Genomic DNA, 27816 nt, shown 5'->3' on the forward strand with positions numbered 1-27816 from the left:
CCTGGGATCGAGCCCCGCATCGGACTCTCTGCTTGGCAGGGAGCCTGCTTTCTCCTCTCTCTTTCTCTGCCTGCCTCTGTGCCTGCTTGTGATCTCTGTCTGTCAAATAAATAAATAAAATCTTAAAAAAAAAAAAAAGAGTCAGAAAGGGTAAGAAGTATGGGCTTTATTCTAAATGTTACTGAATCATTTGAGGGTTTTTAAGCAGAGTAGAGACATAACTAAGCTTAAGTTAAAAATACAAACCGGCTGCTATGTGCAGGTTGAATTGTAGGGAGCCAGATTTGAAGCAGGCAGGTAGTTTTGGAAAAATGCTTGGTATTATCTACTAAGGTCGAACATAAGTATATCCTAGACCCTGCCATTCCATGCTTAGTTATGTACAGAAAGTGTGTTAACAAGTGCGCTGAAAGAAAAAAATAAAAAATAAATAAAACAAACAAACAAAAAATGCACTAAAAGGACAGGCAGAAAACTCAGGACAGTATTACTCATAATATACAAAAACTAGAATCAACCCAAATGAGCTCAACAGTAAATTGTGACATATTCGTGCAATGAAATACAGCATGGCCATAAAAAGACCTTGAACTCCCAACTATGTGGAACCACATGAATGAATGTCACAAACACATTCTTAAATTTAAAAAAACAAAAAAACAAAAAACCAACTTAGAAACAAATGGTAACATCCGTGTGGTAGCTGGACTCCAGAAACGGCCAGCAATGGACTGGGTCTCTAGGAATTTTATACAGGTGCCTGCAGCAGTGAATGTGGCCTCACCTATGACTAACTTGTCCCCATAAATGTGGTGGAGGGGACGTGGGTCACTTCTAGGCCTAAGCATTAAGGAGGCTTTGAAGTTTCCACTTTGGTGCATTTGAGATTTCCGAGCCATGTGTAGCTCCCCTGCTGGAGAGACCAGCTGGAGAGGCCACGTGGAAGAGACAGGTCTGAGCCTCTCTTGGGATGCCGTCCGACGGCGAGCGCATGAGACAGCCAGCCCAGGAACTACACACTGAATCCGGTCCCTCCACAGAACCACGAGAGACAATCAGGTGTTACTTTAAGCCACTACGTTTCGGATAGTTTCTTGGGTGGCCATAGATAACTAAAGCAGAACTTGGAGCTGGGCTGCCGCTCTAGCAAAACCCTAAACGTGTGGCATTGGCTTTGAGCTCGGGCAGCACACACAGGCGAGGAGGCTGCAGTCACGGAGACCCATGTCATGTGAGACAGCGGGCGCGTCAGCGTGTCCTCGGCGTTAATGTGGACATAGAAGCTGTACCGCACAGACTCGGCCGATTGGACTGAGGGAATTTCCAGGCGTGACGTTAGCAGCCCTGCTGTGTCCTACAGCTTCACGTAGTAAGATGTGGATATAGAGCACGACAAACCTAAGCGGGAACTGTTAGACTTTTAGGCAGACAGAGGAGACATTTCCAAGTCAGAACCTTCTGGGTCCCTGGAAAAAGAATCTCCACGTAAGAAATAGCTTTGAGGGAAATGGGAAGTTCAGAGTCTTTCCGTTATACTGTGATCTTCCGCTCAAGATCTCACAGGTAGTCCCCTCTAGGCCCTCTCAGTGCCTGTAGGGGCTTTGAAAACCTGAAGGGTGTTGTTTCCTAGCACCCTAACACTACATCCAAGACAGAGGGCCCTGTCTGTGAGACATGTGTGGGTGTGGCTTTCATCTAGATGAGCAGATTATCTTTGGAATCCCAGAAGGCTGAGGGAGTCCCAGTCCTTTGGGACTGTGATAGTGAGAGGCTATTCAAAATGTAAGAAGGTTTTAGGGGCCCTAAATCCTTATGGACGGGAAGCTGTCTGAGAAGGCTATGAAATGGGGTTATTTCTTATGGAAAATGAAGAATGACTCAGAGGCATTGTAGAGCAACTCCCATCCGAGGAGCAGGATGGGCCCTTTTTGGGAACTGGCAACGTGTTCCCGGCCAAAGTTCCCATTTGTTGGGGATGAGTGGCTGCAGTCTGCTCCCGGGCTCTTCCTCCGGATAAAGAGAATGGCTCTGTGGCGCCTCTTGTCCCTCTCTCATCGTTGCTTATCAGGGAGTGGCTGGGCAGCTAAAGTCACTTGAGTTCACATGTGTTCCCATGCACAGGACTCCTACCCACAGAGCTTTACCCACAAACTGACCTCATTTAGAAAATGTTCATAGAATCCAGCCCCTCTCTCCATGCTTTATTAGATTGAAATGTTGGGAGTGGGACACAGTGGGTTTATTTTACATGGGAGTTACATGACTCTGTGGGAACCGTACGACAGACTAGACACTCAACTCGAAAGATGGCTCCCGTGTAAATACTTCCCGGCATTCCCTGTACAGTAAGTTTCAGGACCTCTTTGTCTGATTATTCCTTTACCCAGCACCCTGTTCCTGATTTATAGATAAGATATCTGTTAGTCTAACTAAAAATACGTATTTGAGTTACTTGCCTTTAAAGCAACAGTCCCTCTCCTGCCTTGAATTAACACTTGTTTTACCTCAGGTCATTATTTTTTTTTTTCCATGCATGTGTGTTTGTGCGTTATTTTTCTTTCATGTTGAAATTTCCCCCCAAATTATAGGTGATGTTGGGTTGTCCATTTATATTTAAGAAGCAGACAATAAAAATGTTGACTGGAAACATGGATGGAGTTTGTCAAACAGCAAGACTTCATGGTAAGATCAACAGTTGTTCCCACAACAAGAACTCTGCACTTGGGGTCCTTGGGTGATTCAATCAGTTAAGTGTCCAACTCTTGATTTCAGCTCAGGTCATGATCTCAGGGTCATAGGATCCAGCCCTGGTTTGGGCCTAGAGCCTACTTAAGATTCTCTCTCTCCCTCCCTGTCTGTCCTTCCCCCTCTCTCTAAAAACAAACAAAAAACTCTGTACTCAGTCTCTCCGAGAACTCCTTGAAAGAAGTTTTCATGTCTAGTTTCTTTTGGTCATTCAGGTATCCCTTCAGATGTCCCAAATTCATCCACACCTTCCCTGGGAAAAGTGTGTAGTCCATACCACCACCACCACATGCATACAGACCGTCTCTCTGTACGTTTTGCTCTTGGTGGGATTGATTTCTGTCCTAAACGACCCCGAGGGCTTGCTTATTTCATGGGTTTGGTCAGCTGTCTCTTGGACTGGAATGTAAAACTGTGAGTCAAGGACTTCAGCGGCTCTCTTTACCATCAGATCCTCAACATTTATAAAGCATTGTATACTGCATGTTATTAATAAATACTGATTGAGAGAAGTAATGATTAAAGCCTTATTCATCCATTCTTTTTTTTCTAAGAGAGAGCAAGGACAAGGATGGGCAGAAGGGCAGAGGGAAAGGGAGAAAATCCCAAGCAGAATTTGTTCTGAGCAGGGAGCCTAAGGCAGGGCTCAATCTCACCATCCTGAGACCAAGACCCAAGCTCAGATCAAGAGTCTGATGCCCGACTGACCACAGCACTCAGGCCATCTTGATGACGAAAGCCTCACAAAGGTATCTTAACTCCTGTCCTACAAAAAATCATCTGAGTGCCCCAGCGCAACATTAAGAAAATGGCTATAGCATTTTATAATAGATGCCATTGATGTCTGCTATAAACTCTCTTTATGACAATACTACTAGATCATAAAAATCCAGGCTGAGAAGACTATTTTCAGCAGATTTTAAAAGATGATTTCATACTGCATTGTCTTTCACAGCAGAAAGGAGGCATGCAAGGAAAGCGTGCAAGAATGAGGTCAGAACATCTGTGTTTGAATCAGGGCTCTGCCACTTACTAGTTGTGGGACATGATTCAAATAGCATAAGCTCTCTGAGTCGATATCTTTGTATGTAATTTAACGATAATAACCCACACACCCAGTTGAAGATCTGTGAAATACATTGCATGTCACGAAATAATCGACGAATAATCCTTTGCTTCCTGTAGGTTTTACATTGGGAAGTATTCTGTGATGTCTAAGTTAGGTCTCTTCTGCTCTCTGTTCTCTATTGCAAATGTGTTAACAGAAACTACCCCACAAATATGATGCTTAAAGTTTTACACTTTATGGCTTCTTACAGATTTTATAAAATTACTCTATTTCTGTGAAAAACATGCCTTTGTAACTTTGGTATGGATTGCATAGATTGCTTAGGATAGTATGACATTTTAATTATATTATTCTGTCCTCTTAGTGTGTCCTCTTCAATTTCTTTCATCCATGTGTTAAAGTTTTCAGGGGACAGGTCTTTCACCTTCTTGGTTAAATTTATTCCTAGGTATTTTATTCTTCTTAGTGGAATTATAAATGGGATTTTTTCTCTTAATTCCTCTTTCTCATAATTTGTTAGTAGTGTATAGAAACACAGATTTCTATATATCGATTTTATACTCTGGAACTTCACAGAGTTCATTTATTCTGACAGTTTTTGAGGAAGTCTTTAAGGTTTTTCATATATGATAGTTCATCTGCCAATAGTGATGATTTTACTTCTTCTTTTTGAATTGGATGCATTTTACTTCTTTTTCTTGCCTAAGTTTCCTGGCTAGGATTCCAGTATGATGTTGAGTAAAAGCAGCAAGAGTGGACATCCTGTCTTCTTCCTGATCTGAGAGGAAATGGTTTCAACTTTTACTCCATTGAGTATGATGTTAGCTGTGCGCTTGTCATATAAGGCTTTATTATGTTGAGGCATGTTCTCTCATTTAGCATAAATGAATGGTGAATTTGGTCCAATATCTTTCCTGCATCTGTTGGGATGATCATATGATTTTTATCTTTCATTTTTAAAAAGTGTATGCATCGCACTGATTTGCAGCTGTCAAACCATCCTTGGATCCTTGGAATAAATCACACTTGATCAAGTATACAATTCTTTTAAAGTACTATTGAATTCAGTTTGTTAATATTCTATTGAGGATTTTTGCTTTTATGTTCATCAAGGAAATTGACCTGTAATCTTCCTTTTTTTGTACTGTCCTTGTTTGGCTTTTGTAAAATGAGTTTGAAGTGTTTCCTCCCCTTCTCTATGTTGGAAGAGTTTGAAAAGATTGGCGTTAATTCGTTGAATGTTTGATAGAGTTCACCAGTGAAGCTGTCTGGTTCTGGGTTTTTGTTTTGAGAAAGTTGTTGATTACTTGTTGAATCTCCTTATTAGTAATTGGTCTGTGCAGATTTTCTGTTGCTTCACAATTCAGTATTACAAGTTTGTAAGTTTCTAAGAATTTGTCCATCTCCTCTAGATTGTCCAGTTTGTTGACACATAATTGCACTTAGTTGTCCCTTATGATCTCCATTTCCATGATGCCAGTTGTAACTTCTTGTTTATTTCTGATTATACCAGGGTAGGGGTCCCCTTATTTTCTTGATAATTCCAGATAAAGATTTGTTAATTCTGTCTTTTCATAGAACCATCTCCTGGATTCATTGATCTTTTTTATTATCTTTTTCGTCTCTATTTCATCTGTATCTTCTCTGATCCTTGGTATTTCCTTCCTTCTATTAACTTGAGCTTTGCCTGTTTTTTTCTAGTTCCTCGAGGTATAAAGTTAGGTTATTTATTTGAGATTTTCCTTGTTTATTGAAATAAGTATTTATTGTTATGAACTTCTCACTTAGGACTCCTTTTCTTGCATCCCATGTTTAGGTATGTTTGAAGGCATCATGTAACTCTGTTACAAAGTCACAGATGTTTTTGTTATACCCACATTCCCTGTTTCCCTGTGTGGACAGTTGCACCTTCTCCATTTCCCAGTCCTCTGTCCGCACCTAAGGTCCTGAACAGACCTCCTCAGGTCCTTGGCCCCTGAGTCTGCCCACTGTCAGGAAGCATCCAGGTCGTCTATCCCATGCGTTGTTAGCCATTCCTAGCCAGCGTGTCCTTTATTCTCCCCGTTATGAGTTGATTTTAAATGTGGGCTGAAATATTTGTTTCTTCTTCTAATCAGGCAGGAGAGAAAATAAGGAGCAGTGAGCACTCGGTGGAAATAGGCACCAGGGCTTTGTGCCCAAAGCAGCATTCACGACCTGAACATGCTCTGGGGAGAACACAATCGTTACAATGAGCATTTATTATATATCATTTTCTCCCCTACGGAACAGCAAATTGACAAATGGACAATTTGGTGCATCCTTAATGATTTTGTCATTAAAAATGTTTTCATGGAGAGACCGTGCTAGCAAAGCATCTCTGTGAATACATCGGACCACAGACGCCCCCCCCCCCCCCAGCCACGCGGCCTGTGGCTATCTGAGGATCCGTGTGCTTCGGCACCGAGCTTGACTCATTTCTAAATACAACATCCTGTGCTTACAATATAAAATAATATCTTACTCTGAGTCTATTGTCATCTTTAATATCATAGATATTAATGAAATAGAATGTTTAGGGGCACCTGCGTGGCTCAGTTGGTTAAGCAACTGCCTTTGGCTGGTGTCATGATCCTGGGGTCCTGGGATCAAGCCCCGTGTCAGACTCCGGCTCAGCACAAAGCCTGCTTCGCCCTCTCCCTCTGCCTGTCGCTCCCCTGCTTGTGCTCTCTCTTGCCCTCTTGCTATCTCTCTCTGTTAAATAAATACATAAAATCTTTAAAAAAAAAAAAGAAGGAAGAAGAAGAAATACAGCATTTAATAGCCCAAAGTTATTCAGGTTCTTGTGGCTGGCTCTGTGCCCCCCTCCTCAAATCCAGTTACATGCACAAACAGGACGTGCAACGAGCACTTCTGGGCCATTTGAAGATCTGGGGCTCATCTACTGACTTAGTCAGCGTTCTTCAGGGAAACAGAACAGACAGAAGGTAGGTAGGCCAGCTGGCTGATTGATCAGTCTCAATAGGTAGCTTTATTCATCCACCATTTATAGAGAGAGAAGAAGGATGTATTGTAGGTTATAGGTCTGCAGTGTAAAGGCCTAGAAACTGGGAAGGAAAGTGGTGTGAGCGCCTGTCTGGTCCTGAGGCGGGACCGGACCTCTGTCCTAGCTCAAGAGCATCAGGCCAGGAGCCACTTCTTCCTTGTTGAGCTTTTTGTTCCATTCGAGCCTCGAGCAGATTGGACGAGGGCTGCATACGCTGCTCAAGGCAATCTGTTCCTCAGTCTGCTGACCCAAATGTTAGGCTCGCCCCCAAACCCTCGGGCAGACCTAGAATAACATTTAAACAAACACCCGGGCACTCCGTGTCCAGAATTTACAGAAAAAATTAACTTCACATCTAGGCTCACTATATACCCACCAGAGTAAAAATGCTGTTAAAAAACTATGGAGCAGGGGCACCTGGGTGGCTCAGTGGGTTAAAGTCTCTGCCTTCAGCTCAGGTCATGATCCCAGGGTCCTGGGATCGAGCCCTGCATCGGGCTCTCTGCTTAGCGGGGAGCCTGCTTCCTCCTCTCTCTCTCTCTCTCCGCCTGCCTCTCTGCCTACTTGTGATCTCTGTCTGTCAAATAAATAAATAAAATCTTTAAAAAAAAAAAAACTATGGAGCAGGTTTGATACAAATATGCATGTATACATACTGAAGTTCAGCTGGCATTCAGTGTCCACGGCAAGTTAGGTCAGACAATACTTCCTTTAAAACCAACACTTGAGAAAGTATTTTAAAATCTCATAAACCAGAGGTGAAAATTCTTCAGATTCACTTTTCTTCACTCACTGACATGTAAATTATTTGTGGCCAAAATCTAGTTTAATTTGAAGAAATAATCAGTATTAGAATTTTGGGTATAACGACATTGGTGGTAAGGGTGGGTCTTGGCTTTCTGCTCTGTGCACCGATCAGGCCGGCATTAAGCTTGGGTTTCCACCTCGGTTTCTGTGTCTCACGCATCTGTTAAGGACGGTTGGAGCTGATAGAAATGAAATCAGTTTGACAGATCGCTGTTCTGGACTGCCTCATTCTCTTCATTCCTCAAGGCCCTGCCCGCCATCCCAGGCCTGGGATTTTGGAGTCATTTCGAAAGGCGGAATGGAGAGGATATGAAGCTAGCCAAAAATTTGCTTGTGAGCTGGAAGGGAAAAGAAGCTCAGAAATTCAGTGTCATTTTTGTAAGCAGGAATAGCCGCAATCACATGTTACCACGGTGAAGTCTAGAAGGCCTAGGTAGACATGGACATTTCCAAGTGTGTAAAGAAACTACTTCAGGAATATTTCTGTAAAGACCCAAAGGACACCCCTTTTACAAACCACCGAGCGGCGTGTGTCAGAGGACAAGTGCTGCGGGTAACGGGGGCAATTAGTGGCTGACTAGAATGGAAACGGCAGCTCCCTGCAGCTCCTTTTGGTAGAGAAGTACCCTATTCAATCTGATAGGTTCAGATTTATTTCGGAAGAGTTTAAATTCAGTTCACTGCAGCCAGACACCAAGATCCATTCGTTGCATCTTACAAAATGATTTTTGTCAACATAAACCAAACTGCGATAAAGGAGGGGCCAGAGTGCTCAAGGAGACAGCGCGTGAGTGGAATTGAGTCACCAAGCGGTTTATTTAGACCAAAGTCAGGGATCTAAGATGATTTGTTAGAGACAATTACAGGGACTTAATGTAGGTAATACTTTAGAAGAGAAGCAATCTTGGTGTTTAAAAAAAAAAAAAAAAAGCAAGAAGGGCTGGTGAAAGCATTCATCTCAAATTAGTAATTTAAATATCTTATGTGGTTCAAATAAAACCATCATGCAAGTCAGTGACCCATGAACACAGCCGTTGAAAGAGGTATGTGGAGAATCTCGAAGTACACTAACAACCATGTGGATGGTAATAATGTTCCAAGGGTTAAGCTTTTTTTTTAAATTAACATATAATGTATTATTTGCTTCAGGGGTACATGTCTGTGAGTCATCAGTCTTACACAATTCACAGCACTCACCATAGCGCATACCCTCCCCAGTGTCCATAACCCAACCACCCTCTCCACACCCCCCCCCAACCCCAGCAACCCTCAGTTTGTTTCATGAGATTAAGAGTCTCTTGTGGTTTGTCTCCCTCCCGGGTCCCATCTTCTTTCATTTTTTTCCTTCCCTTGCCTCCATGACTCCCCCACCCTGCCTCTCAAATTCTTCATATCAGAGAGATCATATGATAATTGTCTTTCTTTGATTGACTTAGTTTGCTTAGTAAAATGCCCCTTAGTTCCATCCACGTCATTCCAAATGGCAAGATTTCAGTTTTCTTTCTTAATGGCTGCATAATATTCCATATTATTATATATATTCCATAATATTCCATTTTATATATATATATGTATATATGTATATATAATTGTGTGTATATATACATATGTGTGTGTGTGTGTGTGTGTGTGTGTGTGTATTCTTCTTTATCCATTCATCTGTTGAAAGACATCTAGTCTCTTTCCATAGTTTGACTACTGTGGACATTGCTGCTATAAACACTGGGGTGCATGTATCCCTTCAGATCACTACATCTGTATGTTTAGGGTAAATACCCAGTAGTGCAATTGCTGGGTCGTAGGGTAGCTCTATTTTCAGCTTTTTGAGGAACCCCCATACTGTTTTCCAGAATGGCTGTACCAGCTGGCGGTCCTACCAACAGTGTAGGAGGGTTCCCCTTTCTCCACATCCTAACCAGCCTCTGTTGTTTCCTGACTTGTTAATTTTAGCCATTCTGACTGGTGTGAGGTGGTATCTCACTGTGGTTTTGATTTGTATTTCCTTGATGCTGAGTGATGTGGAGCACTTTTTCATGTGTCTGTTGGCCATTTGGTTGTCATCTTTGCAGAAATGTCTGTTCATGTCTTCTGCCCATTTCTTGATTGGATTATTTGTTCTTTGGATATTGAGTTTGATAAGTTCTTTCTAGATTTTGGATACTAGCCCTTTATCTGATATGTCATTTGCAAATATCTTCTCCCATTCTGTCAGTTGTCTTTTGGTTTTATTGACTGTTTCCTTTGCTGTGTACAAGCTTCTGATCTTGATGAAGTCCCAATAGTTCATTTTTGCCTTTGCTTCCCTTGCCTTTGGTGATGTGTCTAGGAAGAAGTTGCTGTAGCTGAGGTCAAAGAGATTGTTGTCTGTATTTTCAAGGATTTTGATGGATTCCTGTTTCACATTGGGGTCTTTCATCCATTTTGAGTCTATTTTTGTGTGTGTTGTAAGGAAATGGTCCAGTTTCATTTTTCTGCATGTGGCTGTCCAATTTTCCCAGCACCATCTGTTGAAGAGACTGTCTTTTGTGGCACCTGGGTGGCTCAGAGGGTTAAGCCTCTGCTTTCAGCTCAGGTTATGATCTCAGAGTCCTGGGATGGAGCCCCACATCGGGCTTTCTGCTTGGCGGGGAGCCTGCTTCCCCCTCTCTCTTTGCCTGCCTGCTTGTGATCTCCATCTCTCTCTCTCTCTCTCCCTCCCTCCCTCTGTCAAATAAATAAAATCTTAAAAAAAAAAAAAAAGACTGTCTTTTTTCCATTGGACATTCTTACCTGCTTTGTCGAAGATGAGTTGACCATAGAGGTGTGAGTCCATATGTAGGCTCTCTATTCTGTTCCACTGATCGTGTCTATTTTTGTGCCAGTACCATGCTGTCTTGATGATTATAGCTTTATAATAGAGCCTGAAGTCTGGAATTGGTTTTCTTTTTCAACATTCTTCTGGCTCTTTGGTGGTCTTTTCTGGTTCAATATAAATTTTAGGATTATTTATTCCATTTCTTTGAAAAAAGTTGATGGTATTTTGATAAGGATTGCTTTAAATATATAGATTGCTTTAGGTAGCATAGACATTTTCACAACATTTGTTCTTCCAATCCATGAGCATGGAACATTTTTTCATTTCTTTGTGTCTTCCTCAATTTCTTCCATGAGTACTCTTTAATTTTCTGAGTACAGATTCTTTGCCTCTTTGGTTAGGTTTATTCCTAGGTATCTTATGGTTTTGGATGCAGTTATAAATGGAATCGACTCCTTAATTTATCTTTCTTCTGCCTTGCTGTTGGTGTAGAGAAATGCAACTGATTTCTGTGCATTGATTTTATATCCTGACACTTAACTGAATTCCTGTATGAGTTCTAGAGTTTTTTGGGTTTTCCACATAAAATATCATATCATCTGCAAAGAGTAAGAGTTTGACAACTTCTTTGCTGGAGAATGGAGATATTTAAAGTGTTAAAAGCAATCTAGAATTGTATATCCAGTATATTTTTCAAAAGTGAGGACAATAAAAATCTTTCCTAGACTCCCCTGCACCCCAAATTAAGGGAGTTTCCAGCAGGCCTCCCTGCAAGAAAAGTTAAAAGAAATTCTTTAGGAGGAAGGAAAGCTGTATAGACCAGACAGTTAGATCTACATGAACAAAAATGAATAGTTTAAAGGAAAAAATAAAGGTATAATAAAATCCTGGGGAAAAAAAATTCTCCTTTTTGCAAAAGGCATGATTGTGTGCTTAGAAAATCTTAAGGAATCTACAAAAAAACTACTAGAACTTATATGTGTCAGTTGCACAAGATTTTAGTATACAAAGTCAATATACAAAAATTAAACCCATTTTTGTGTACCATCAACAAACATTTAGAAAATTAAATGAGAAAAATACCATTTACACTAACATCAAAATTATTAAATAATGATTCATAAAAGATGAGTAAGGTTTTTATATTTAAATATATCAGTGATAGACAATAAAGGAAAATTATATAAATGGAGAGCTGTATCATAGTTATGGTTTGGATGAGTTAATATTATTAAGATTTAAATTATTCTCAAGTTGCTTCATTAATTTACAGCAATACCAGTCACATTCAAAATATCAGGAGGCCTTTTGTAGAAATTCTCAAGGTGATTCTAAAATGCAAATGATCTCAAATATCTTGATTAAGTCAATTTTAAATACAAAATCAAAAGATTTGCACTACCTTATGCTGCATAATTTATAAGACTTACTATAAACAACATTAATCAAGGCAGTGGGATATTGATGTAAGGAAAACATTATAAATCAGTGAAATGGAATAGCGGTCCAGTAAATGACCCATACTTATACAGTCTGTTGGCTTTTGACAAAGGCACCAAAAGCAGCTATGGAAAAGGAGAGTCTTTTCAACAACAGATTTTGGAATGGTTGTATATCTATATGGAAAACTAAATTTTAACCGTAATTTTTAAAAATAATTTGAGATGGATTGTAGCATTCTTCTCCAACAAAACAAAGGAGAATATCTTCAAAATTTGGATATAGGCAAAAGATTTCTTAGGACACAGAGAAGTATTTTGAACTTTGTTAAACTTATAATCTGTTCAGGAAAAAAACATATCAAGAAAATGAGTAGACCATTCATAACTTGGAAGAAGATAATATGTATTAGAATAAAATGGAAACATTTCTTCCAATTGGAGGGAAATAGAAAATATTTTATATTTATAGATGTGTGTGTATATATGTATTATGTATATTTATATATAAATATATATATTTATATCTGTATATCTGACAAAGAATTTATATCCACAGTATGTAAAGAACTCTTAAATTCAATAATAAAATTCCAAAAAAAAACCTAAAAATAATTAAAGAGTACTTCAAAAGGAATGGCTGTTAAGCTTATGAAATCATTCCAAACATCAGTTGTCAGGAGAATTCATATGGAAACCACAGTGAGACACAGCTACACACACACTAAAATGGGTAATATTAATAAAATTGACATCACCAAGTTTTGATGAGTGTGCAGGACATCAGAGCTCTCACACATTGCTGTGAGGTGAAATGTTGGAAAGCCAACTTGGAAAATTATTTCCAATTCAAACATACCTCTGCCCTATCGATTGACAGTTCCACTTCCTGGTATTTACTCTAGAGAACTAAAACTACATATCCACAAAAGACTTGTACTGTATGCTTATATAAGTCTTTATTTGTAATAGTTGAAATCTAAAAAACAAAATTTCATTGGGAGAATGGATTAACTGATACATTCATTTAATGAATTTCTGCTCAGCAATAAGAAAAGAATTGGTATGTGCAACTGTATTGATAAATCTCACAAATACTTTTCTGAGCTAAGAGGTGAGATAAATCAGGCTAATTACTGAATCTTTATATAAGGTTCTAGAACAAAAAACTAATCTTTTGGAATAGGAATCAAAGAGCTGGTTGCCTCTGGGAAGTGAGAATTGATTAATGGGCATACGAGAGAACTTCTGGGGTAATAGAGCTTCATTGATAAGACAGTGAATCACATGAGCTTACGCATTCATCAAGACTTAGAATTTTGCACACAGGATTTGTACATTTCACTGCATATAAATTATAAAAAATCAAATACGACCACAAAATTGTAGATGAAGCCATTCTGAAAATAACTTGCTGATTTTGGCTGGCTGTAACAGGGGGCTTTCACTATGTTCTGTTTTTTAGTACATCTAAAATGTTTAAACATTTAAAGGAGACCCAATGTCATTATCACTTCCTGTACCTAATATATGCAGAAAACCCTAGTGGCACAACATACTCAAAATGTAACGTTACCCTATTGTGCACCTCCTTTGAGAGGAGAGGACTAGACTCATGCATTTGAATTACCCAGTGTCCAGATTTTAACTTTCCTTCACCTGTCTCTCTCTTAGACGCTAATTCAGCTTTTTGGATTCTGGGGCCTGGCAATGCCAGGCAATGTCCATAATCTCCATCAGTAACACAGTTCTGTCCAATAATGATACAGTGATAATGAGGATAATAATGTTAGAAGATGTAGGTCTCTACTTCCCATAGAAGCAATACGTAAAACCAGAGTGCTTGTATACAAATGCTGCTTCAAGAGAAATCCACCAGCCCTGCCATCCTAGAGGTCACCAGCCCTCACCTCCCCTGCACAGGTTCCAGACCTGCAGTGGGAGATAAGATGTTCCATTTTATCTTCATCCCTCTCCACCACTCAGATACTTCCATTCTCTCTTGCACACAGTTCCAGAGCTTGATGAGGGGAGTCATGAACAGGCACTCACCCTCTCAGATAAACTCCTGTACTTCATCTATTGCTGTCAGCACTTCTGGCGTCAGAAAATTCTGTGCTTGAGTCCTATCTATGGACTCTGCGGACGCTTCCTCAGAGTCTCTTTCTCTGGGCACACTCTGGCCCCATGAGTGGCCATTGAGATTTGGGTTCGTGGGAGTCATCTCTCTGAGTATAGAACATTGGCTTTGAACAGAAAAAGCTGAGACCCCTCTGTCGCAAAATTTCCCGAACACTTTTCACAGCAGAAGTGTTCCCATTCTCGGCCCTTAATGTGCTTTTGACATTTCCAGCCTCTTCCTTTAACTCCTCTCGGGGAAGCTTTTGATCCTTTTGGTTCTCTTCAGGGACCCCCAGTCCATCCTAGGTGTAGCATGTCAGGTTCTCATCTTAAACCAGCTCCTCAGGAAAAGCCTTGTTTTTCTAGATTTTAGAAGAGAAACTTCTGTTTCTGATTTCTCAACCTTCTGGTATTGAATTTGTGACAGCTGACCTTTTGCCTTTCCTTCACTTACCAAGAGGTTGTAAAATGTACCATAAGAAACTTAGGAGCTCAATCAAAGCTTGGACGTTAAATCTCGGTCTTCGTTCTGCTTCTGCTTCCAGCTGTTCACACGGGCATACAGTGCAAGATGATGTTAATAATTTAATGCATCCAGCAGTGGACTCTGAATTAAAAGGTTCTGTGAGCCTACTTTTCTGTTCAACCAGATATTGTGCTACATTAAATATCCCTGAAGCCCTTTAAGACATGAAAAAAATACTGGAACCACCAAAAAAATTTAAAATGGAAAATCTGCATTTATTCAGATAAAGCTTTAAGATGGAATACATCTCATTTGACCTATTTATAACCTGATAGTTTTTGAGTGGTGTCTACAGGAATTTATGCTAACTAAAATAGTGGATTAAAACATCCTATTAAAAGGAGGAGTGATGGTCAGAGGATTTAACAGGGCAGCACCAGCTGCAACTCCATCAGAATGGACACCAGTCCCAAGACTCCAGGTTGGGCCATTTCCCTGGCCCCCATGGTACTCCTATTAAGCTCTAAATACATTACATGGCACTATGTTGAAACATCAAGGTATTTTGGGTTACAGGATTAATTCTTTATCTATAGGTAGTTTACCATCGAATCATAAAAGAAATGTATGGTTTGTTAGTGACCTGAATGTTTTGCTGTACCTTGAATTTCCTGGGGCGGACATAGGTAATCAATATATTTTCTTAACTGATACAATGGAATACAGAGAGATAACTAATTTGCCTTATAGACTTGAGAGCAGGCTTAGGATCCTCAGGGAAGCACAGATCTTACAATTGTTCTATTTTTCGTGAAATGTAGCCCCATCACCCTCCTGTGCGTGACCATTGTTGGTTGACTGTCTTCTCTGTCCCAAACACTCTGTGTTGGATGCTAGGAAAACAAGCAGTGAGGACACAGCCCTTCCTTGAAACTACTGTGCATCTTGCACATGGTGATAGACCCATGCCTCATATGGTAGATCCCGTGCAGCTGTGTAGTTAGGATAGCTGGTGTTTGTTTCTGTGGGCCTTGGAAACCGGTCACAAATGGGATGATAGATATTTCAGGTGAATTTTGAGGATGAGTCTGATTTCACATGATAGAGAAGTCAGATCAGGATCCCAGAATAGTCTGTGCTGTTGCTGGTACCCATCAGTGGTACCCCGCTGTGTCTGTTCCTATTTTTATCCTTGCCCTTATACAATATTCTTATTCATCTATATTTCAAACACGTGACATTGTATAGAGAATAATATTACAGATACCATCTACCATCTCGTCATCTAACTTTATCAGAGCCTATCATTTTTGCCTAACCTGCTTCCCATAACTCTCTCAAGAAATAAAATATTAGACCACACAGATAAAGTGGGCATCTGTAAGGGCATCTGTACTTGACCATCAGTCATCAGAGGTAGTCACTGTGGCAAATTTGAGACATAGCCTTGTTGATTCTTACAATTCCAGTCCTAGCTACTTAGAATGATGCTAATGTAAATTTATCATCCTTTACTTTTGTGCGTGTCTTCTTGTGCTCATATACATGAATTTTCCCCTGGATATGAACCTAGATTTGGAATTGCTGGATCTGGGGATATGGGCATCTGAAACTTTAACTTGGCTTTATATCCTTGCCAAATCATGGTTTTGTGACACTTTGTAATTTTTGCCAACATCTGGACTTGAAATGGGATATCTTCATTATCTTAATCCGCTTTTCCTTGGTAGTTTCAAAACCCAACCACATATTTGTATATCCCCAAACAGTACATTTTTAGATTTATCTCCTTTGAGCTTTTTGGAACTAAAATCATATTATATGAATTTTTTGAGACATGTTTATTTTGGTCAACATAAGGTTTTAGAGATGCATCAGTGTTGAACCAGTTTCATTAACTTTACATACTTTGTTGTAGATAATTTTAAGACTGTATCACAAGAGACTCAGTTTTTCCATGGTTGATGGGCAATTGGCTAGTTAGAGTTTTGTTTTGGTTTTCCTTTAAACAAGGCTTCTGTAAATATTCTTGACCCTGACTGGTAGTGCATGTGGGAAAAAAATTCTCTAAGGTATACACACAATAGTGAAATTAATAAGTCTGAGGGTATAGGTTTGTTGTGCATTTATTTTCAACTGAATTAGTGATTCAAACTGGTTTTCAAAATAGCTTTACTGTTTTACATTCCCATCAGAAGTGGATGAAGATTTCTATTCTCCCACACGTTCCAGCCATCACTTGATAATGTTTGACTTGTAAATTGTGCCACTCTGAAGGACGGAAAATCACATGGTGGTTCTGATTTATGTATCTCTAACTGTTCATGAGATTTAGCACTCTTCCTGTATTTGAGTCCAGTGTACTCTTTTGTGAAATTCCTTTCCCTTTTGTTTATTTACTGTTCTCTTATGTGTTGGAGTTCTTTAATGTATGCTAGTTATAAACGTTCTGTTGACTATATGCACTGAAGATGGACTCTTCCAATTTGACCTTGATTTTCCAGTTTGTGATTCTTAAAATGAACAGAATTTCATGCAGATGAATGTACCAGTATTTTTCTCTGACACTTTTCATGTCTCATTAAGAAAGCCTTTGCTGACCTAAGATCATACACATTTTCTGCTCTATTTTACTCTCAAAGTTTTATAGTTTTTCCTTATACATTTAAATCTTTAAAGCACCTGGGGTGCTTGTGTATGATATGAAGTCTGAGTTAAATTTTCAACATGAATATTATAGGATCAGTGGAAAAATTTTACAGTTTTGAAATTACAAAATTCAATGATTTATAGGTCAAAGAACAAACGTTAAGGGACTTGGACTCACATTTAAAACTGAAAACTATTCCTTTGGCATTTGTTGAGACATCCTGTGGCCCAGTGTGGTATAATTTCAAACTGGAAAAAGAATACTATTTTATAGCAATTAGGTAAAGTGTTCCATTGATGTTATGTTTTATTTAAATGTTCCATTCCCTGAGGATGTTTTATCTGCTTGATCCATCAATTACTGAGCAATGTCAAAAAAAAAAAATCTTTCACTATAATTGTTGATTTTCTTATTTTAATTCTTAATTCTTCCAATTTTTACTGGAATGTATATGTCTGTTCTTTTATATATAATTATAATCCTATTTCTTTTTAGCATATATAGTATCTTTATTTTTAACAAAATGCCAGTTTATCATTTTACTGTCCTGAGATGAATAAACATTTTATGATTATGAAAATCACTTTGAAAAAAAGATTTTATTTATTTATTTGACAGAGATCACAAATAGGCAGAGAGGCAGGCAGAGAGAGAGAGAGGGAGAAGCAGGCTCCCTGGTGAGCAGAGAGCCCGATGCAGGGCTGGATCCCAGGACCGGCAGGACCCTGGGATCCTTAAGGCAGAAGTTAAGGCAGAGGCTTAACCCACTGAGCCACCCAGGTGCCCCTATTGTAAACATATTTTATGTAAATAATTTACAGATGCATCTTTTCCCAGTCCTGAGAGTTTTTCTCATTTAATAACTTCACTTTACTTTATTACAATTACTGGTGCATTTAGATTTATTTCTAATATCATTTTGTGCTTTCTTTGCCCAGCATTTTCTATTTCTTTTTCTTTATTTTCTTGCCTTGATTGACTGTTTTATTTTTTCATTTTATTTTTGATTTGCTGATTTGGTTATGTTATAATCTTGTATTAGTATTTTAATGTTATTCTATAAATTTAAAGATAAGATGCAACTTCCCCAAATCTCAGGTTAATCAATGCCTTTATTTAGACTCTAGCAAATAACACAAGGATCTAATGTTAGAACATTAGATAAACAAATATCCTCTATATTTTCTCTCTGATCAACCTGTCCCAACCTATATGCCATTGTTGTCTGGTATTTTGGTTTTACCTTATGTTTTACAACCTCAAAATGCTGTTATAATAGCTTTACATGGCAAATGTTTGTTTTTATTTAGCCAAGTTTCTCGCCTTATTTATTTATTTTTAATTTATTGTGGCATCTCAGATTTTTTTTTTCTGGGTTTATTTTCCTCTTACTTGGAGAACGTCCTTTGGTATTTTTCTTAATATTTTTCTGCCAGAGACAAACTTGGTCCGTTTTCTCTTGCCTTATAAAAAGGTTCTTTTGCATTTGTTCTTGAGAAAACTTAGTGTTGACCTGAACTCTCAGTAGACTGACGTTTGTCCTCCGTCTGCCTATGGTGGAAGCCGTCCATGGTCTTGTGACTTCCACTGTTGGCTACTTTTCACTCCTTGGTGAAGAGGCAACCTCTTTTTCTTTTCTCACCAATGTAAAAATCATTGTATCCAAAGTTCTGTCTGCTTCTACGCTTCTTCTTACCCGTTCCTCCTTGGTGTTGTTCGGCTTCTGCTTGTTCTAAGAAGTCTAAGTCGTTTTGTGTTGATGTAGTACTTCTGCCCCCTCCTCCCCTGAGTGCTGTTCCGGTTAAGACGCGTTAATGCTTCTAACTCTGACCTCCCTGCACCTGGTCTCCATTTTATATTTCTGTTTCTTTGTTCTTCTGGTCTGTCTTCCCTTAATCTCTTTATTTTCCCCTTCACTATTCTTTGTTAAATGTGTCCGTTCTGCTGTTCGACCAAAGACTGAGTTTTAATTTACATTATTATATGATGCATTTCTAAGTTTTAAGTTACATTATTATATGATGCATCCTAAATTTTTCTTAGTATTGTTTAAATTTTGTTTGCTGTTTATTCTTCCTATAAAGCTTTCAATTTCCTGAAACATATTAAATATACTCATGTTATATTTTTTGGCATTAATTCCATCATCCAAAGGTTTCACAGTATCGGCTTTGCCACTTTTTTTCTGCTGCTGCTTTCTCATAATGGTGCCTTTGTTTCCTTGTGCATTTGGTTATGTTTTTCCGTGAGATACTACTTTCCTTGAAACTTAACTGATCAAAAGTTTTTATGGCCAGGGCAAAGGTAAGTTCCTGTAGAAAATGTTTCTATCTGCTTCTCAGGAGCTTGGAAGAACCAGCCTCAGATGACTCAAAATAATTCTTGGTTTGGGAAAAAATAATAACTCTTGGTTTCACTTTGGCTTACACACCTGTGTAGGAATCATAATACGGCTTTAAGTGCTCAAGGAGATTTGTATTTCCTCCTCCACTCAACAGTAGTGAATGAGAGTGATAGACGTGTTTGCTGTTTTCCGGTTGGTGGGATCGGGCGGGAGGAAATCATGCATTAGTTCACCCTTACATTAACGGTATGGCTCTGTGCCTTTGAGTTGACACAGTAAAACACGAATTCATCTTCTGTTTTCTGATGTTACAAGTTCTCGACTCCCAAATGTCCATTTTCATGGGCGGAGTGATGTGTTAAAGAGGAAAGTCGGCTGTATTTAAGAATATGATCCTGTCCCCATATACACGTGACATATACGTTTCCATATGCACGATACTGATATATATCAGATTATTTTTTTTAGTTTTCCACAGAAGGGCCCAGGTACACAAAGTGCTGTATTTCTAGAAACTGAACAAATTCAACACTTTGCTTCAGTATGAGGGTGAAAGGTCCCATTATGCAAACTGGTGACGCTGAGGCGCGCCACCACCCTTGGTCTTGGATTGGATTTAGGTACATCCTACTCTGTACCTTGTCTCGACCAGGCTCTTTCATCTTTTCTTTACATGAACCAAATTTTCATTCTTTCTCCCCTCTTTCCTCCTGATATACTTGGCAGGCTTACAACTCATTTCTGTTCCTTCCAAGTTTACTCTTCAATTCAGACAGATGTCACTGCTGCGAAAATCTGGCGCTAACACCCACATCCTCTCTCACACAGTCGTAAGACCTTCGTGTCGTCCACTCTGATCACTTACTCCCACCTCCCCGTCATTACTTATTGTATGAATTCCACCTCGACTTTTAAAAATCTCTTTAATTGGCGTTATGGTTATTATTTACTTATACAGTCCATGCCTGTTTGGATTCACCAACAGACACGCTGGTATGTTTGCCGCTTATTCTTCTGACATCTCAGAAAGTTTCTCTGAGGTCCTTTCCTTTTTTCCAGAAGTATATTATTAAGCTCTTCTAATGGGTTCATCTTTATGTAAAAATGTCATTATTCTGCCTGAATTCTTTTTTTTTTTTTTTAACATTTTATTTATTTATTTGACAGGCAGAGATCACAAGTAGGCAGAGAGGCATATTCTGCCTGAATTCTAAATTAACGATCTTTTTCTCTCGGCACACGGACATGTGCCCACCTCTTTCTGGCTTATGTCGTGGCTACTGAGAAACACACCATTTGTCTAATTCTTACTTCCTTGTGGGACATCTGCCTTTTCCCCTCAAGTTGCTTTTAAGTTCTGTGCTTGTGTAAGAGGATTCTGTTCTGTTCACTGAGACCTAGAACCCCTCTCCCTCCATGTTTTCCCCCTCTGGTCTGGTTTTGTTTCTTCCTGGTGGCAGTGTCCCCCTCCCTCTCTGTTTTAAGACTTTAGATTGGGAGCTAGGTTTGCGAAAGCTTTGTTTAGGAAAGCATTACCTTACCCTGGGTTGAAATGCAGTTACTCCAGAGATGTTTTGCATTTTCTCTTGAGGGAAGCACAGGGGATGTCACCAGGAAAGGAAACTTTTTACAGTAGTTCAGCGTTTAAAACATACAATGCTTAAATTTTAAAAAGAATTTAAAAACACTAACTGTGGCCTCTAGTTATCAATTCTTAAAGGAAACTTTAATGCTTGTCCCACCAGAACAATACTGAGACAGAAAAACTTCCTCCGTGCAATTTTCCAGTTGCGGGTAGATATATATTTTTTTTTCCTGGTTCACTTTTTATTGATAGTGTGATCCCAAGTAAGTTCTGGCTTTATCCGGAGGGTATCCATTTCCCTGTGGCATATCCTCATGCCTGCTGGGTATTAAAGTCCTTTGTGGTCCCCTCCCCCTTCCAACCCCCGCCCCCCCGCACAACCCACCCCTGGACCTCCTGCAGCATGCTCACATGGTGTTTTTACTTTGGGATTTTACTTCATCTTCTTACTTTCTTACCCAAGCTATCCACTTTATCCCTCATTTCTAGTTTGGGTTCTTTCTGTTTTTGTTTTTAAAGAAGAGTGCTTTCCAGTTTTCTCCTCTATCCCAGGGCTAGACATCTCCTAATATTTTCTATAGCATTCTGACTCACCCGTCCATTCTCAGCTCAAAATTTACATCCTCAGTGATGTAGGTCTCCATCTCTATTGTAAGCTGGACAGCCATTTCTAAGTTTTCTGCTCCACGCTATTTGCAGTTATTAATCATGAATCCCTGCGCAGTTCTGGTGAGTCTTGGTCTCCCCCACCATTTGCTCAGCTTCCTTGTGAGACAAGACATGTAGAGTCTGCTTCCTCACAGTAGTCCCAGAACCAAGTGCGGTTTCAGGCCCAGAGTTTATGTTCGGTAACTAGCCGATGAATCAATGAAGAGCCCGGGGGTGATGAAACCTCAGCAGACGACATTCGGGTGCTGGGATGGAGGCTCTGGACTGTCAGGGGAGGAAAACTGAAGCTGATCTTAAGATGAAGAAAAATGTAAAAAGGAAAAACAGCGTCCCTCCGGGAGTGTTGGACAAATACGGGGAAGGGCACTAAATCATGGTTAGCTCGATGATTCAGCGAGTGATTTTGGAAGTGTTGCCCATTGTCTTTCTCTCTGTCTGTGTTTTGACACTAAAGCTCACCTGCTAAGGTTGTTGTGAAATAAGTAAATTAAAGAATACACAGTGGGACCAGATTTGCTAATAGCCTTAGCCCTTCTCCATCTGGGAAACTATAGAAGGGAATTTACTCCAGTGGGGGGTGGGGGGGGGGCTCCCAAGTATGCAGATGTGCAGAAATGGACCAGTGAGGTTGGGATTTGTTGGCTTCTGCTGGAGGCTGCTGCGTCTGGGGCCACTGGGAAGAGGCCCGGTGGGTTTGAGTCATCCTGGCTAGAGCTGGGGGCTGGAGGAGCTGCCGGTTAAGTACTTCCCACCTCGGAGTCCTGATTAACTGTGCAGAAGCAGGGAGAAGAGCAGAGGCTCGTTGAAGATTTCACTTCATCTCACGGGCTGAGAAGCTTGTTCTATATTAGAAAGTGTTAATATTAAGCCTTTCAGTCACTTCTCACTCTCTCACATTAGCACTAATAAGCTCAGAGTGACATTATCTTAAGAAGGCATCTTGATGATGAAGTGTTTCCCCTGTGATCCTGAGAAAACTCAGCCCTCTGGCCATACAGGGACAGCTGTTCCCACAAGCTCAGTGTCCCCTTGAACATGAACCTCCTCCCAGAGACAGTGTGCCGGCATTCTTCCAGCCTAAAGATGGCGAGCCGAAGGAAGGAAGAGAACCTTTTAAAAGATCTGTTTTGATTAAGATTTTAATATCCCTTCACATGGTGGGTTCTATCCCAAGCCTCTGCCCTAGTGTGGTTAGTAATTTAAAAGTGGTGTGGTTTAGCAGTGGGTAAGCCGCCCAGTGTAGTAAGTCCCCTCACAGAGGGGAGCCTGCCTACACGGTGTGATATAAAGGACCTCGGAGGGCGCCCAGGTGGCTCTGTCGTTACGCGTCTGCCTTCTGCTCAGGTCATGATCTCAGGGTCCTGGGATCTTATTCTGTGGCGCAGTTCAGATAATTGAAGAACAAGATATTTGGTATTTATCCAGCACAAATGCACTATAAACATAGGTGATATGTAGAATAATACAGTATATTTCAGTTTGGTTAAGGGGTAGATCAAAATAAGATATGGTAGGTCTAAGCACTGAGGGGCAACCGTACTCTGATTATTTACTCCCTGTTAATTCCTCTGAACCAGCACTTACTTGGTTGCATAGAGGGTACCACGTAAGTAAATCTTGGGTATTATCATTTAAAGACCGTCAATATTGTAACTTGATCCTTTGGAACAAGAGTAATTGGTCAAGTCTTGAGTAGTTCACTTCCTCATTCCAGCAACAACAAACACGAGGAGGAATACTGAAACTGCGGTGCCCCAAATCTCTCCCTAATGTTGTCAGAAGAGGTCTGTACCCAGTTGACTTGAAGTCAACAGATTGTTCCCCATTCCTTTGGCTGTGATTTTGAGTTGGTCCCTCAACCATTCTGCATGGAGAGACGAAAGTCTTATCAGTCAGGGATCTACCGTCAAAGAATATTTACAAAATGGAAGCCAGTGCCTTCTTTGAAGTCAGGGCATCAGATAAGTTACAGGTGAAAATAAATTCAAGAAGTAAAAAGGGGGTTTACCTTGTCTTGAAAGAGATACTCATGTTGGTCTCTGCAATGGCTTCCCTTCCTGATTAGGAGAGGCCTCTCAACCGTAATCTGGGACCCCTGTGGGGATCTATGGTCTGGTCAGATGCTTTATTGCGGGGTGGTGTTGGCAGATACTAATCATTAACTTGTTCAGAATGTCTCTGTCCCTGAGAATTAGAGAACCAAAACAGCCTCACAGCTAGTATCATAGACATGATTTCTGAAAGATCCCAGCTCTGTTTTAAACAGGGAGACATAGTCAACGACGGATAGCTGCCCATAGCCCATCAGGTGTAGCCAGAGGAAGGACTTCCCGTGCTGCTGCGCATCTGGGAAATTTTTACTATTTCCTGAGGAAGTTTTCATTGGAATTATGCATGTGTGTGCACGTGTTTGTATGTGCACATACTTTCTCTGCTTTTTTCTGCCTCAGTGTCAGAGGGATAGAAAAGTAACTCTCGGTGGCAAGACCTCAAAACGGCATATGTCTCTCAGAACACAATAGCAGAAGATGAGCACAGCTCTGTTTGTGGACAAAGGATGGACACCCCCCTTGAGAACTGCCAGAAATAGATTTGTAGAGTTGAGACCTCATGGTTATGGAGGAGAGGGCAATACAGTAACAAAGATAACTTGATTTTGTATCTATTCACTGAAGAAATGTAGGAACATGGGATTTAAATAGTCTTCTTTTAGCTCCGTGCAGCATCTAATCTAACTGTTGGATGAGGCACCCACCCAGTGGGTGTTGAGCTGACATTTAATAATGACAATAAAACGACCCCATTTCTCGGTCCTTTCCAGAGAGCAAACTGACCATAAGGCAAGTGAATCATGCCTTTTCTGTGTGATAGATATTCAGGGTGCCTAAAAGTACAGAAATGGTGACCTGTACCATTGGTTTTGTAAGAGAATTAAGAGATTTTATTTTGTAAAAATAAATAGTTGTGTCATAGACATCATCTACAACCATAATGATAACTCATTGAAAACATTCATTTATTCTTCACTCATATTTTTAGTCTTTGTCACTCAGGTCATGAAAGAATATGCTAGAAAGAATCTGCAGATTCCTCTTTTTTGGTATCATTTATTGATTTAAATATTTTATAAGTGACAGTTTGGACTTAGAAAGGAAATAAATGCATGACTTTTTTTTGTAATGAATTGTGTAACTATAACACAGAACTGTCATTTCCACTTTGTTGTAAAAGAATCCCAGGCTATCATCCATCAGTTTTCATATACAGATTTACAGTATTCTACAGTCTGTAAATACAAAGACATTTTTCGTAATGAAACATGCTACTTACACTGTGCATGATTAAGAATAATTACAAGTAAAAATAATCACATGAGTAAAAAATGGTGTTACATGAAAACTAAATAGAAGATACAGTGGCTGTTTATAATCCTGAAAGTGCTTATATACTTTTACACGTACTAGTATTCTTAAAATTCTAGTGAAATGAGGCGTATTTTATCATTTCATTCAGAAAAAGGTCCTCTAAACCTGTACTGCTGGATAAGGGAAAACATTTTAAAACATAATATGAAATAACAAATGAAACTTTGTAATGAATGGTACAGGTTTTAGAGATGCATTCATCGTTAAAAAAAATAGCTTGACATTTCAAAATATATGCAATTTAACCATGCCTTACAGATATATTAGTATATTTACCTGATATTGTTAATGACCTTGTAATTCAAGTTTGTGATAACTAGATTTTTTAAAGAAATGACTCACAAAGTATACTCTGATAGCAAAATAGCACATGTACAATAGTATTTATACTGCAAGCCAAACCAAAAATTTAGACTCATGAAATTACAGCAAATGAATTGGCCAAAGGATTATAAAATAGTTCAGGTATCTGGTTACATAAAACGTACCCCATGCAGCGGAAGCAGATGAAGGCCTAGCACATTCTAGCTATGTGTTTGTATTGAGCTGGGAAGTCTACCGTTGACCGTATAGAGCCAGAATGTTGATGGAAATGCACTGGCTCTTCATCTTATACACTGAAATGAACAGGCAAGATTTTTGTTTTTTGGTGGGTTTTGTTTTTTTTTAAATTTTTTATCTAAAGTACAGTTTTGGGAAATGAGACCCTTTGGTTTTGTAAAATGGCTACTCACAGTCTAGGAGTCAGAATTCAGGTAGGTTGATTTTTGAAATGAAGAATGATATGTGTTTATTTCTGGAATGCACTTAATCGGTACATTTCAAAAGCATGATGAGACAGTTCTGTGACTTGATTACCAAAGTTATAATGGAGTTGCAGGCAGATGTTAGAAAATGTCAGAGTTTTTCCAAGGCCAAACTCCCAGGAATATTTTTTTGTTTTTTAAAATAAGGGAAGGGCTGTTTATTCATCTCTAAGAAAAATCAGAAAGTCTTTCTCTCCATGGTCCATTTTTCAAATTTGAACACAACCTGATTTTCGTGGTAGTCAAAACCTGCCAGGATGGCTGAATTAATATCCACGTAGTTGGAATAATTCATCCTTATCTCCAGATTCTTAAAGGAGACAGTGATTAGTAGCTTGTAAACTTTGCCAGCCTGGGCCTTAGATGCCAATTCGGCAGGAAGAACAAAAGGGAGAAAATTGGACTGTGGGTCATGGCTGTTCACACTTGATCTTAATTTCTCCTGTTTTCCTTAACCACATTTATTCTATTTCTATGGTGATTATTAAACATATTTCCATCAAGAAATAAAAATGGTAAAGGCATTGAAGGCAAATGTTGTGTATTATCTCAAGACACAGACAGTCTTTCTTTAACACTGAAATCACAGGAAGAAAGTATTTTGTATTTTTGTAAGTGTCAATTTATATGGTAGCTGCCTCTTTCTTCACAATTTCACAATAAGTTAGTGTGAAATAAATAAATGTCAACTGACATTGAAATTTACCCTTTTCAAGTTTTTAATTTTTCTGAAGTTGTCATATCCCTTCCCTGTACTGACTATCCAATCTGTTAGAGTAGAAGACCCTTGAGATGTATTTAAAAAAAAAAAAAAAAGTCTAAATTAGTGAGAACCAAAATTCAAAGATATTTGACTTATAGAAGCATATCTTTCCAGAAAAATACAAAAGTACAAAAGCTGTATTATTTCTTATAATTTTCTCTTAATGAACACAAACTTAAATCACGGAGACTACTTGATAAAGAGCTTGACTGTATTATTAATGCACTAACAAAAAATGAAAATGTTGAGGGATTAAAGATTCTTTAAATCTATTCGATACTTGCTCAAATTATTCTAGTGTTGAGGACACCTAAAATGAAAAGGCATAATATCTTCCTCATTTTCATTCTTTTAAATAAGATAATTCATTTCTTTCCCCTTAAGAATAAAATACTTTGCTAGAAATGATTGAATTTTCCCTGAAAAAAAAAATGGCTTTGAATTGGGACTTGTCAAGGATCCAACCTGTGATCTTTCCATATTTAAGAGCATGGTAATTAGTTAATTTTGGTGCGTAAGTAGAAATTGTGGTTATAAACAGGTATCTGAATACACACTAGGATCTCCAAGGCGGAGAGCTAAGAAACACGGAATACATTGTATATTGCTTTTTCAATTCAGTAGACTCTCACAATTGATGGCAAATGTTTTTAGACACTCAGAAGGACCCCAAACCCAAGCCGAGTTACAGAGGGGTGCACAGGAAGCAAGACAGTGTAACGGTCATCTCTTGATAGAGAGCCAGTAAAACCAACTAGCACTGGGTGTACTGGCCTTACTGGAAAGTCGTTTTTAAAAAACAATCTCCTTACAAGTAGAAGATGCGTCTTTCCTATTTCAGTGATGAGCAGTGTGGTCCCCAAGTGAAAATTTACTATTTGAAAATAAGAGGATTTGGCTAAAGGAAGATCTCTGTAGGGGCAAAAATAGGACGTTGTCCAAAAGGTTGGCCAGGATGCTTCTTGAGAAAGTGTTTGGGTTCAGTGTGAAAGAACAAACAGGGAAGTATTTTAATCTCCTGTTTTGAGGGAGGTCAAGGCAAGGCCTCCGCGAGCTCAGTCATTCGCAGCCCCAACGATCTCTAGGTGCGCCCTCGCTCCCTGCCCTC

At 39.3% G+C, this 27816-nt stretch overlaps 1 protein-coding gene across 1 annotated transcript in view; it reads right to left on the reverse strand.

Annotated features, from left to right (window-relative positions):
- Window positions 1-7511: 7511 nt before the first annotated feature.
- GUCY1A2 (guanylate cyclase 1 soluble subunit alpha 2) overlaps window positions 7512-27816 on the reverse strand; it is a 325417-nt gene continuing 305112 nt past the window's right edge. Inside the window, exon 9 of the mRNA XM_082684207.1 lies at window positions 7512-7984. Coding sequence (XP_082540333.1) covers window positions 7928-7984 — 57 coding nt within the window. The 3' untranslated portion in view covers window positions 7512-7927. The remainder of the gene's footprint in view (window positions 7985-27816) is intronic.

The sequence above is a fragment of the Mustela nivalis genome (assembly GCF_964662115.1).
Source record: "Mustela nivalis genome assembly, chromosome: 9".
In the NCBI taxonomy this organism is placed as follows: Eukaryota; Metazoa; Chordata; class Mammalia; order Carnivora; family Mustelidae; genus Mustela; species Mustela nivalis.